The sequence below is a fragment of the Aspergillus nidulans genome, chromosome IV (assembly GCF_000011425.1).
Source record: "Aspergillus nidulans FGSC A4 chromosome IV".
NCBI lineage: Eukaryota > Fungi > Ascomycota > Eurotiomycetes > Eurotiales > Aspergillaceae > Aspergillus > Aspergillus nidulans.
Window position 1 is genome coordinate 899464 of NC_066260.1, and position 13722 is coordinate 913185.

The 13722-nt window shown below is 47.2% G+C and overlaps 4 protein-coding genes across 4 annotated transcripts, besides 1 other annotated feature; 1 reads left to right on the forward strand and 3 right to left on the reverse strand.

The window, feature by feature from the left end:
* Positions 1-13722: a sequence feature (contig 1.121 1..13722(-1)).
* On the reverse strand, positions 58-2824 carry ANIA_07132 (uncharacterized protein; the record flags this gene model as incomplete). Its single annotated transcript, XM_659644.1, has 12 exons — positions 58-86; positions 135-256; positions 311-414; positions 463-512; positions 561-638; positions 829-1005; positions 1066-1246; positions 1313-1405; positions 2111-2204; positions 2264-2499; positions 2584-2622; positions 2777-2824. The coding sequence occupies 12 exons, from the start codon at positions 2822-2824 to the stop codon at positions 58-60; spliced, it is 1251 nt and encodes a 416-aa protein (XP_664736.1).
* ANIA_07131 (protein CYP52H1) lies at positions 3036-4896 on the forward strand (the record flags this gene model as incomplete). Its single annotated transcript, XM_659643.1, has 6 exons — positions 3036-3338; positions 3390-4041; positions 4225-4491; positions 4549-4696; positions 4738-4762; positions 4867-4896. 6 exons carry the CDS (start codon positions 3036-3038, stop codon positions 4894-4896), a joined length of 1425 nt encoding a protein of 474 aa, XP_664735.1.
* Positions 6205-7001, reverse strand: ANIA_07130 (alpha/beta hydrolase; the record flags this gene model as incomplete). The annotated part of the gene is made up of 2 exons (XM_659642.1): positions 6205-6534; positions 6594-7001. The coding sequence occupies 2 exons, from the start codon at positions 6999-7001 to the stop codon at positions 6205-6207; spliced, it is 738 nt and encodes a 245-aa protein (XP_664734.1).
* Positions 7838-10891, reverse strand: ANIA_07129 (uncharacterized protein; the record flags this gene model as incomplete). Its single annotated transcript, XM_659641.1, has 2 exons — positions 7838-7953; positions 8014-10891. 2 exons carry the CDS (start codon positions 10889-10891, stop codon positions 7838-7840), a joined length of 2994 nt encoding a protein of 997 aa, XP_664733.1.

Below are 13722 nucleotides of genomic sequence, written 5' to 3' on the forward strand. Positions count from 1 at the left end.
GATCTAGAAGGACGTGCTCTTCTGGTAAAATCCTTCCTACTAAGTTCTTCGGCAATGTTACCTGATTACGGGGGTCGTTCTTCTTTCTAATACTGGTTAGTAACCAGTTAGGCACTAGTCAAGGCTAGACTTACGGTCCCTGATTAAATTCTCTGTAATTCTTGAGATCTCATCGTCTGGCCGATAGGAATGGGTAATGTTATAATGTATCCGCACAGAGTACTGATGCATATCTCGTACATCAAGAAAATATGCACTATGAGAACTAGTCAGAGTCTAAACAAAGCCTAGTCTTGACTTAGAAACTTACCTAGTAACTGCCTTTAGAATTGGTAGGTGCTTCCCACTAAAAGCATATGATTTTTGGTGGGTTTGTTCACCTGCATTGGTATGCATACGGGTTTGATTAAAATGCTGTTCAGGGATTTGTGAGCAAGCTTTATTTAATCCAGCAGAAACTACCGGATGCAGCTTATGTTCAGCCCAAGTTGCCACGCCTGGAGTTGGATCCTCTATATCAATCAGTTACTAGTTGCTAACTAGTTATGGTCTGGACTTACCTAGTAATTGCTCTAAAATATCCATATACTGGGCTCGGGTAGGGGCATGTAAAAGACTAATCATTGCCTTAAATAAGACTGTATGACGTTGGTTCTGGCCAATTATATTCTCAATCCCACGGATAAAATGAACCCGGCAGAAGATAAGAATTCTTTCTAACTGCCAGTCTGGTTCATGATGTTCTGGATCAAGCTCTTGTAGGCATTTTCCCAAACCTAACTAGTTAGCAACTAGTGGGTAACTAGTCAGTGCACAAAGAAAACATACCGTCCCTCTGTCCTTCATCCATATCAACAACGATAGTTTCAATGCCGGTTCCATGAAGATGGAAAAACTGTACTGGATGGCCTGAAAGATCATGAATCATCTCAAAGACCTTTTTAAATAGAAAATAGTAGGCACGGCCTGTTTGTTGGTTCATAAACGCACGAAGGAGTGTGATAACTAGAAGGTGATTAGTTATTGACTAGTCTGGGACTAGAGCAGGACTAGTATTGTACTTACCTTTTCCATGATCCTCTAAAAAAACAGCAAAGATAACCTCGTTAAACCTGCCCTCACGTACGCGTTTGAAGGACATGTCAACTTCAAATGAGCGTAGGCTTTGAAATAGCTTGGCCTGATCTTGCAATATACAAATAATAATTGTAATATCACCTTCATGATAGATTTCTCGCACATAATGCTAGTTAGATGTTATCCACTAATCCCCGACTAGTCAGTAACTAGATAGGGACTAATCTTTACATACCTTAAGATATTCATTCCGGTCGCATTCTAGTTGTAGTGCATTAAGATCTTGGCCATCAGGATAAAATGCAAGCTTCTCCCGGTAAATAAGAGCCTGTATTCGATCCATATTTGCTAGAGCAGGATGAAGGCCTATAATTGAGTCCTCATTATATCGCGCGAGTAAGTCCTGCATTTGAGGACTGCGGATAAGTTGGCCTAGTCTAGTTAGCAACTAATTGTGGATTAGAAAGGGATTAGTTTAATAGCAGTACTGACTAATTCGAAGATCAGGATTCTGCATGTCACGAATAATATAAGAGATTTCATCTGCAATTTCGCCAGGGATCTTGGCTGGAGGTAGGTGGAGGATGAGTATGTATTCCTGTTGATGTAAAAAGATAATAGGGAAAGGCCTCCAGGTCTAATGGAATCATAACATTAAAGATCGCAGTACAAGGTTGCGACTCTATTAGTGATATATCATCACCATGCAGAAAGCCTTAGCAAGAATTAGTTAGCAATTAGTCCAAGACTAGCCCAAGACTAGCTGTATAACTCACTGCAGTTACAGTACGTTCTCTTTGACCGGCTTGTGTCAATCATTGCACAGTATTTTGGTTCAATAATTCCTCTCTGCTCGAATAATTGAGCTAGATATAGGATATCCGTATCTGTACGAAATGCAAGAGAATCAAAAAAATGTTGTTTATGGGTTTCCGGTGTTGAATTAGAGCAACATATATAGGATGAAGCATGGCCCATTTGAAGCTGACTAGTTAGTAACTAGACCCAGACTAGTCTACCCTAAGGTACTTACAGCTTCGCCAAGTACCATCTTAGGAGCACACCCTACTTGTTGCGGCCGACAAGCTTGATGTCTCTTAAATACACGAAGCACACCAAAGAAATGTCTATATAAACATGATTAGTCCTTGATTAGTCTCTAATCAAATAAAGACTAGTTACTCACGAGATTGCTTTCTGTTTTTTAGGATCCATTTCTGTCTCTTCAATAAGTTGTCGCTCCTGTCGGATATAGTTCCAGTCATCTTCTGTAACCTTGTAATGGTGCATATTTCTAAGGTTAGGATGGAGATAAGAGCATATTCGAACGCCTGAACACTGGTACTGTATTCGAGTAACCCTGCCTCGAATATAGGGTGATTGAGCATCATAACGCTCCAACTGGCGAGCATGGTATTGAGTCTGTGACTAGTCAGCAACTAGTCCCTTATTAGTTATAGAACGAACATTTTTAATAAGTCTTCCCTTATCTTCCCTGCTCCTTACCCGGTTCGGATCAAGTGGGACAATATAGGTATAGCCGTTCTGATGAGATTCAGGATAGTAAGGTAACATATAGCAGTATTCAAGTTTAGATGTGATTAGAGGACGTGTTGGATGATTGCTAAGAATAACTCTGTCAATCTGCTGCCAGTTAGCAACTAGTCACAAACTAGGTAAGAAAAATGAAGTCTTGTACCTGTTCTGGAACGTCAATAGCACCTGGAATTTGCGGAGTTGTAGACATGGTGGCAGCAAGTTGCAAACTAGTCAGTGACTAGTCTGAGACTATTTCTTATTGGCAGAAAGAAGTTGAGGTAAATAAAGGAGGAAAAGTCCATTACTGACAAGTGGTATTATATTTTAGCTAACTCTAAGTCGACCTTACTCCTTTGGGTTAGTGCGCTCAAAAGAGGAATAGCCGACTTAGAGTTAGCTCGCGACATTTACCACGTCACATGTGGTCTCCGTTCCTCGAGGTCGCTAAAGCACTTCGAGAGGGCCACGTGGTGGAATTTATTACTCAAAAATACAACGAATATGGATGGACATTTGAGCAAAATGTGCTGGGCCGCTCGGGGATTTCGACCATCGAGCCAGAGAACTTGAAGGCTTTGTTGGCCACCCAATTCAATGACTTTTGTCTTGGGACTCGAGAGCGCGAGTTTGGCCCACTACTTGGCCAAGGCATCTTCACTCTTGATGGTGCCGGCTGGTCCCATTCGCGGGCTTTGCTTCGACCGCAGTTTACGCGTGACCAGGTAGCTCGCCCCTTGTCGTGTGATTATTTCACTTTGTGCTGATATTCTCAGGTTGCCGATCTAGATCTGATGGAATCTCATATTTCCCGCCTGATCGAGCTTGTGCCCAAAGACGGTTCAGCCTTTGATATCCAGCGACTCTTTTTCCTCATGACGCTGGATTCGTCCACTCATTTTCTATTTGGCGAGTCCGTGCACTGTATGGATGAAGGCAATGTACTTGCTCGATCGACCGTCAACAATGCACAAGGCTTCGCCAATGCCTTCAATACCGCACTCGATTATCTCAACTGGCGGAGCGTGGCCGGGAACTTCTATTGGATGATAACAAGCAAAGAATTTCGTGACGCCAACAAGCGCGTCCATGAGGTCGTTGACTACTACGTACATCAAGCAATCGAGGCCAAAAGGCACCCTGAGAAGAAGGAGCCCGGGAGATATATCTTCGCTGAGGCTCTTGCTGCCGACAATGACAACCCGAAAGTTCTCCGAGACAACATGCTCAACATTCTCCTAGCAGGCCGTGACACGACCGCCAGTCTCCTCAGCTCCGCGTTTTTCTACCTCTCTCGCCATCCTGCTGTCTGGGAAAAACTGCGTCGAGTAATCATTGAAGAGTTTGGTGACGTCCAAAACCCAAAGGGAGAAATTACCCACGCCAAATTGAAAGATCTTCCGTACTTACGATACGTCTTGAATGAAGGTAGGTGGAATACTATCAACTTTGGCACTTTACAAGCCTGGCCGATCTGGATATGAACACATCGCCCACGACCGAGGACAAGCGTTCCGAGGCATGGTCAATACCTTTAGCAAATCTCCTCATCCGACCAAATCAAGCTTATCAACTAAGCTACCTTTGCTGACGGACTCACTAACTACACAGTACTCCGCCTCCAACCGCCAGTCCCACTGAACCTCCGCGTCGCAGTCAAAGACACCTCCCTTCCGGTCGGCGGTGGTCCTGACGGCAAGAGCCCAGTCTTCGTCGAGAAGGACCAACCAGTCCTCTACAGCGTCTACGCCATGCACCGCCGCAAGGATCTTTGGGGTCCCGATGCTGACTCTTTCCGGCCCGAACGTTGGGAAGAGAACGCCAAACACGGCTGGGAATATCTTCCCTTCAACGGGGGTCCGCGCATTTGTCTTGGCCGTGAGTGTCCTACCCCAGTTCTGCGCGTCCAGGATGCACCCTGACTGTATTTTGCAGAGCAATACGCCCTTACAGAAGCGAGCTACACGATGGTCCGGCTGATGCAGCGCTTTTCGAAGGTCGAAAACGGCGAGCCGGGCCTTGACGAGCCTCTTATCAGGGCGACTCTGACCATGTCCCACGAGAATGGGGTAAAGGTCCGATTGTATTAATCGCTCTCAGTGCTTTACCGGCTTTTGCTTCAAGTAAACTCCAACATGTTCGAAGAAAGGTAAGAATTTGGCTGCTGTGACGGCTAACCTAACAGCTTCTCAAGAATAGCTGGGCTCGTTGTTACATTTTGTCTATGTTGAAAGTAGTATATATACCTATTAGCCATCGCCCCTCCAAACATGCACACGTTAATAGTGCACGAAATCTCAAAAACCATCCTTATCTACGTACCAACACAGTCTGCGTTGCGCTTAGCAATATGGAACTGATATTTTTTCCCCCTCGGGGACTAGAATTGAGAGCAAGCTGCTTATTGCCATTGCGTCCTATATGCCGGAACGTTTTTTTCCAGCCTCCTGCAGCGCCAGGTGATTCCAAATAACGCGGGAAGCTACACTGCGTACCATGCAGCTCATCTCCGCGGTCTGGCAATGGGTACTCCTATTCCTTTCACCCTCGCTAGAGGAATAAATACAGCCCACGGCCAGGGAGCCATCTCATTCACCTCGGACTACATCTGCAGTAGCCGCTCAGTGGCCCTTATAGAGTCTGCCACATCTTCCTCGTGACCTCTTAGATTGATGCCTATAGCAGGGTCCAGTGCCATACAGGTACTCGTACTAGTACTCAATGCTTAAGCCTGCACAGACGCAAAACATTGCGAGATTAGCGTCGTAGAAAAACAGCAGACTTGAGAAAAGTGACCGTAATATGTAGCCGCAAACTGTGCATTTCCTTCCGCACCTAAAATGAGAGTTTGGTAGCGGCTAGTTCGTTCAGGATGGCATAGAGTCCCTAATTTGGCGCCTGTAGTGATACCGCTAGTAGGAGAGAAACCGGGTGATTTGGATCCTAGAGGGATGAGGGAGCGGAACTGTAGACTGGGATATCTGGTTTAAGTGGTAGCGTTGCGTGAAGGGTTCTTTTGTGGAATATAGAAAAAGAAACGTTTTTGCTTAGGGCTACAGAAGAGAAGTGAGAAGATGAGCATTATATATATTGTCGATTAGTGCAGGTATTATTAGGCAGTATCAGTCTGTCGAGAATCTTGAATGCTCGTCCGTAGGCTCAAAAAGCCTGTACAAACCCCCCAGTGGCTGTACCTACGTCCGGCGACTTTGGTATAGTTCCTGGAGAAACCAAGGGGCAATCTATTATCATTCTTTTGGTAATGATGTGATAGGAACTATGAATCCCTGACGATGAGCTTGTGGGCCTATTGATGACGCAATGTAGAGATTAGATGAGTATGCCCCAAGCTAGGCAATACGAAATTAAGGCTAGTGTGTGCTGCAGGTACGTAGAATTGAGCCATTGGATGCGCTGACACCGGCGCCGGTTCAAGATATCGTAGCGGGTTACTTTGATCGCTGTATATCCGACTACAACTGTCAAATATATTATTGAGAGATGATATAGTGAAGCTCCTTAATTGGCATGGGATTCATTCATGTATAGGATATGGTCTTTTGTAAATTGATGCTGGCGCCTGACCCGAACTCACGCCATGCTTCGCTGCAGAAAAGCAGCCACAGGCGCTGGATCAACCAGCCACGGCGAATGACCGGTGGCGATGCTCTCCGTGGTAATCTGAGCGCCCCTTTCACGGGCTTTTTCTATCATCAGCTGCTGGACGCAGAGGGGAATGGCACGGTCGTTCTCGCACATGAGATAGGCGCCCGGGATGCGGGTGTAGGCGGCGCTGGTGGCTGGCGAGACCTTGGTCGCCCAAGCGTGCGGACGAAGGGCCTCGGCCCATTGTTCCCCATCAGGGACGTCGTGGAAGAAGAGGGTATAGGGGTTGACGGCGCTGACGGTGCCGTTGGCTTCCTGCGGTTGAGTGAGATGGCGATCACAGGAGGGAGGAGAAATAACTTTAGAGAACTTACATCGCGGTCATACCAGTCGGGAGGAACCCCGCCAAAGGCCCCGATCAGGCTCTCGCCGACGTCGGGTATAAAGGCTGAGATGAAGATCAATTTGGCCACACCCCCGGCATCACCGGCTGCTTGTCGCTCGGTCTTGCTGAGACCGTCGAGGGCGCTGTTCACGGGCAGCCCGGACCAGCTGTGCGAGATGATGACGATGTCCTTTCCCGCGCTGGCTTCCTGCTCAACCAGGGTCCGGAGCGCCTCGATATCGGGCTGCAGGTCTTTGGTGCTGGTGGCCTGGTGGATCGAGGGGAAGGCGATGGTATGGGTGGTGTGCTCGGGGAAGTGGGCCGCCAGGGGCTCAAAAGCCGTAGGCGGGTACCAAGCCCCAGGGCAGAAGATCAGGGTGGGCTTTGAGAACGTCATCTGGGGCACTGATGGTAGGGTGGAAGACGGCTATGAGGCGGCATAAGTACTCAGGAGTAGGGCTAGTTCTTGACGGCTGCCAACCATCGCTGTCAGCATAGTGCTATATGCCGATCGATCCGAGCTGTTGCGGTTAATCTATTGCCGGCCGATGGCAAAGCCCGCTGGCAAGGCCCGCAATTGAGGCTGAGGGCTATAATCGATGTTTCGATAGGGGCAAAGCCAGACCCCCCAAGTCTGCCATTCGACAGAACAACGAACGCTGCACCCTTTCATTCTCCCCCTTCCCACCGTTGCACTTTGAATAACTGAAGTTATTTGTCCGTAAGTGCTCTGCTGCGAAGGAAATCATTAAGAGCTACCCGTTAGTCTGGCAGGCATCAATCTCTCGAGAGGAAATCCTCAATTACGGGTTGCGTCCAGCATTCACAAGCCATCGCGCTCAGCTAGGGAGTAGTTTGAACTGCGTTTCCGCTATGACGGTTTTATAATTAGCTATTGTAGGTTTGTTCCAGCCTCTATAACTGCTACGCCCTAAAGTTGATTCATAGAGTGTACAGCGCGGAAAGGCGCATGATACCTCACGATTACGGAAACAAACCATAACCCTTATATCGACGCCTACAAAAGATTATTAGAGAGTGCAGAAAACCTTCGGTTTGTACTGGGTCGAGATGTTGATACCTTGACGTGAAGGGAAGGATATGGCTACGACGTGACTGCCTTGGCTTGCTATGATATTGAAAGCAATGAAGAGTAAACTGAGTTCATGCAGGTATCAGGTTATAGCGAGCAGGGAACACCGAGCTGGATCGGATTTATGTACATTCGGGTTTTCAAACGCCAAAGTGAATATAAGGAACCCACAACGCTTGCCTCCTTTCACTCCGGTTACCGGCGAGATCGATATCGTTTGGAATAATGTCCCTTACGCGGTTTGTTGCGGTGGGATCTATACTGTTCTTTAGGTTCTCATGATGTTCTGATACATTTATGGTTAGTTTCGACTGACGCTCGATCTCTGATAATGCTTCAAGCCAACGGTCTCGCATCTCCCTGGCAGCGTAATGAAGCCCTCGACACACCGATTCATCGTCCATATTTCCATTGGCAATTTCTGTGTACGTGATTCTTGCCATATCGACACAGATATCGTCATTAACATTCCATAAAGTGCCAATAACATGTCGAAACCCCGCCAGCTGGAAGGCGCTGGTCAAGTGAATACTCTCATCAATTAATTTATCGTCTTTGATCTGGCCGGTCCCGCAAGCTGAGAGGTACGCAAGAAACGGCGGATTCTTGTGGAGGTTCATCTTGAGGAGACTGCCTACTGTGAGAGAATCGTCATCACCGTCCCATAAGATCAATCGACTTTGAGATGGATCGGTATGACTTGTGTAGCCATGGCCAGCAAAGTGGAAGATCTGGCATACTCGCATGTGGCCTATAATATCATGTTCGCGCCGCCTTGGTTGGATTGTGTGAAGAGCCATTAATTTGCACATATCACAGAGTATTTGTACTTCCTCAGCGGCAAATGGAAGGTATCCATTCCCTGGCGTATCCTGCATGGACAATAAAAGTGCAAATGGTAAAGACTCTGTTGCTAGGCGTTGGCGGCCACGTATGATGGCTTTAATAGACGAGCTGTAAGACGACATGACCCGATCAAGCACGGTTTTGGAATTGCCCTGGCTGTGATATCCAGCTGCATGCAGAGGAAATTTGGCTAAAGGACCTGTAGGGATCCACCATACATGTGGCCATTCGCGGTTAGATGGTGACTGGATAAACCCTAGTACTTCTAGAATCGGTTCCATAGTCGTATCCCACAGCCATTCAAGAACTTGAGGGCTTCCTAAATCATCCCACCTTGCTTTCTCTGTAATATCGGCAATGATGAGCTTGGGTAGAGGCAAAGAAGATATCCTGTGATGCTCAACAATGATAGCATCACAGCGATACTGGCTGATATTTATAGTAATAATGGGACCTTTCTGCGCAGCATGTAATATCTCTTCTTCGCTTGGTGCTTTTAAGAAGTTGTTAAACCCAGGCTGACTTTGGATATTCATGATTAGATTGTCCAGCTCCCTTTCAGCCTCAACATTCTGACGTGCTTGAGCCTGCAGCTGTACAAACCTCTCAGCCATGACAGGGTGCTTATGCTGAAGATCTTCAGTATCTACTCGGATCTCGTCGAGAGATGCTGCAAGCACACCACGACCCAATTCAAGTAAATCCAATGCAACAACGGCTCCTTTTTGTGCGTTGAGTGCCACAGCTGCGGCATCAGAAGCAAAGCCCACCATTGCACCAAGCAAATATTGCTTATCAGAGTTCTCAAGCGATCGCATTGCTAGCCGAGGTATTAAATGAACAGCAGTATCAGCAGATTTATAAGCTTGCTGCCAGTTGGAGAGGATAGCAAGATTCTGAAGGGCATTTTTGCCAGCTGAAATCCGAGTGCTAAGAAAAGCATTCTCTTGATGTAAAGCAGTCTCCTGATATGATATAGCCTCATAAAGATCTGCTGTCGCCCCTGTGATTGAGTAACGGTGCCGTAGTTGGTCTGCAAGGCTTTTCAACCAACTAGCCTTGCGAGGATGATCTTCTGGCGCTGCTTTAATAACCTGTCGTCCTATTTTAATAGATTCTTCAATGTCAGCCATTGCTCCTATCCTTGCAAATCGGTCCCCCAAAAGGGTGCCAAGATTATTCAAATACATGGTGTAGTTAGGGTGGCTTTCTGGTGTTGTCTGAACAGCTTCGCGTCCAAGTTGGATGGCCTCTTCAAGGTCAGCAATTGCCCCGAATTTTGAATATCGGTCTGACAGCCGAACTTCAAGGTTGTTCAGATGCATTGCGCGACTAGGGTGACCTCCTGGTAATGTGTCAACAACATCCCGTCCAAGTTGGATAGACTCTTCAAGGTCAGCCAACGCCCCTGTTCTTGTATATCGGTCCTTAAGCTGACATGCCAGGTTACCTAAAAGGAGGGTGCGGTCAGGGTCATCTTCTGTTGCCGCATTGACTGCTTCACGCCAAACCCGGATGGCCTCTTCAAGGTCAGCCATTGCCCCTATTCTTGAATATCGGTCTGAAAGCCGAATTCCAAGGTTATTCAAAAACATAGCACGATCAGGGTGATCTTCGGTTGTTGTATTGACAGCTTCCCGTCCAAGTTGAATAGACTCTTCGAGGTCAGCCAACGTCCCTGTTCGTGAATATCGGACCCCTAGCTGACCCGCTAGGTTGCTCAAAATAAGGGCGCGGTCAGGGTCATCTTCTGTTGCTGTATTGACTGCCTCCTGCCAAACCTGGACGGACGCTTCAAGGTCGGTCATTGAACCTGTCCTTAAGTATTTGTTTCTAAGCCGAACTCCAAGGTTGTTCAAAAACATGGCACGGTCAGGGTGATCTTTTGATGTTGTGTTAACAACTTTCTGTCCAAGTTGGATGGACTCTTCAAGGTCTTTTAAAGTTCCTGTCCTTGAATATCGGACCCTAAGCTGAATTCCTAGATTGTCTAAGAACATGGCATGATCAGGGTGATCTTCTGGTGTTTTGTTGACAGCTTCTCGTTCGAGTTGGATAGACTCTTCAAGGTCAGCTAACGCCCCTGTCTTTGAGTACCGAACCCCAAGCTGACCCGCTAGTTTGTCCAAGTACGTGGCGTGCTCAGGGTAATTTACTGGTGCTGCGCGGACTGCTTCGCGCCAAACCTGGATGGCCTCATCAAGGTCGGCCAATGCCCATGTCCTTGAGTATCGATCTTCAAGCTGACTCCCAAGGTCGTTCAAATACTCAACGCGGTCAGGGTGACCTTCTGCTGTTTGCTCAACAGCCTCCCGTAGGTGTTCTATGGACGCTTCGAGGTCGGCCATTGCGACTGACTCTGAACGTTTGTTGCGAAGTTAAGCACTAAGAGCGCCTAAATATGAGAAACAGTTTGTCCAGAGGTTGAGGCCAAGACTTACAAGGGAAGTTATAACTGTTATTTGGTAATATCTTCATGCAAACTCTCTCCATACACTTTTTGACTAGTTGGGAATCACCTGCCTTTTGTGATTAGGATTTGAGAGCACGCTAAATAAGGCTGCTTTATGACTCTGGTTGCCGCACAGCCCTCGACTTAAAGTGGGTTATAATGAACATAATATAGATTTAACTCGCCTGAGCCTTCCTGTCCGTTCATATCGAGGAAAGAGGGGGTGGAACGGTGATTAGGTGCTAATTGCATTAGTTGGACCGCATTTACATAGGTTTTCATTTCATGGGTTTCACTACCCGTTCATGGTGCAAGATTGGTCCTTTCAGATTATTAGCTTATTGAATAGCCCTGAATCACTTCGCTTGTGCTCAATACATGATATGAGGCTGAACTCATTGGATTCTAAACCGAGCAAGCAAGAAGTTTGTATCAGCAAATGCTGTAATCTGGGATACATTTTCATCATAAAACCCACACGCCAAGCAAGATGATCTTACGTGAGATCACGTCACTGTGCGTCTGGATGGGAGGGGCTATTAGCTTATGACTAAACTGCAAGACTTCTCCATGTTGTCTGGATTCTCAAGCCACAGTGAAGTGATGCCATAAGTATTCGACCAATAAGGACAAACGTTGATACTGCATGGGCTAATTGAAGAGCCCTACATATATGACAGTCAGCGTGGTCTCTATATAATCCCCAGGGTTGCTGGCTTGGCTGCTCCAATCTATGTCGCCGATACCCCGCGCTGGTTCAGAGCGGAGGGAGACTGGCCTGCCTCCAAGCTGGGGTTAACCCAGAACAGCTCAAATTTCCTGCATTGCATTTGCTAGCGAGACGGTGTCGGCTTGACTCGGATGCGCTGTTCGTTGTTCTAAGCATGCAATGATGAAAGATAGGTTAAGATAGATGTTGCTGCTCTGAAGTCTGCTGTCAACCGTACAAGATCTTTCCTTACTAATCGTCCAGCACCTCGATCGACCCTCCAGTCATCCGTTGGTTATAGAGAGATCAACATCTCTCCTGGCGATCAAAGGAACCTACTGATGGCTATTAAATCTCTATGCAGACTGAAGATATAATATCAGGACCTTCAATTCTATGATCGGGAATCGGTCACTGATCAAAGTCAGCGCTCGTAAGCACCTCTTCTACCTGGAAAAGGGTACGGCCCCTCCCCCCCAATCTATAGGTAGTCAAAACGGGCATCTGCCCTCGAAGACCTGGCCAGGGTAGCGCCGGATGCTTCTTCCGCTCATTTCCAACATATATTGTCCATAGTTGCTGCTTCAAACCTGTATCTAGCTAGTTTTTAGGGAGTTCTGTTTAGGCAGCACGTCCAGATGCCCCCTGGGAGGCCGCAGATCACGTGGGCCCCGTGATCCGCCGAGTGACGTTAAATAATTGTCAACCGGAGGAGCAGTGAGATACATGAGCCTTGACACTAAACACCCAATTGCCCAAATAGCCGCAGAGACTACCGTGGGCAGGCCCAAAACCAGGCTTAAAAGGATCCTACAGCTCCTCCTCAGCCCCCTGCCAGAGCGCGCTATAATAGAGCTGCCTCTCCCTCCATTATGCATGCTCCCAACAGATAACAAAGACTATAGCCCTGCCCCATTACAGATATCAGTATACTTGGACAGCTCGCGAACTGGCCAAGGGGCAGGATTTGGCTATACAGTCTACTTTGGCCCTATCCTGGTAACCAAGGGACATGGCCCCGCGGGCCCCAGGACAGAGGTCTGATGCGGAAATCATAGGTGCTGTAGAAGGCCTACGCGCAGCCCTGGGACAACCATGTGTAGGTTACTCTATACAGCTAGTTATCCTCCTAGACAACCTAGCAGCAGCCTCCCTGCTAGCAAGCTATAGGCCCACCCTGCATAGGCATGGACTATCAGAGTCCTTTGGCCAGCTTACTACCTAGTAGTTGGAAGCTCCCTTAATCCTAACCAGGCCACAGAAGCCCCTTCAAGTCTGCTGGATCCCAGGCTATTCTGGGATTACTAGGAATAAGCTGGCAGATAAGCTTGCAAAGCTTGGGTCCTCTATATACAGCCCTAATATCCCCCTATCCCCTGCATACCTATAACAGGAGACAAAACAGTGGCTTTGTACAGAGATATATATAGTATATACTAGTAAGGCACCCCAAGCCTATAAGACCCTGGATATCAGACCCTATACAAAGGAAAGCCACACCTGCGAGCACAAGCTTCCCTGTTGGGTACTTGGCTGACTTGTTGCTGCCCATACAGGCTACAGAGACTTTACAGCATACTACTAGTACTTCAACCACTTGGACTACCTGGAGAGCTGCTCTTGTGGTAGGACTAAGACCCTAGTATACTTCTTCTTCTGCCCATATACTAGAAAGGACTGGAAAGATAGATAGAGATATATAAGAGATGGCCTGTCAAAAATATTAGACTGGCTCTTAAGTACAGCTGCCAGGGCTGAAGAATTTAGCTGTATTATGCAAGAATTATCCTTCTTTAAAGATATATGCCTGAACTGGGCCCACTGGAGTGCTTGATAGTACAACAGTCCATACATCTACCTGGATAAAGGGTCCGGCCCCTCCCCCCAATCTATAGGTAGTCAAAACAGAGCATCTGCCCTCAAAGACCTGGCCAGGGCAGCACTGGGTGCTTCTTCTGCTCATTTCCAACATATATTGTCCATGTTGCTGCTTCAAACCTGTATCTAGCTAGTTCCTA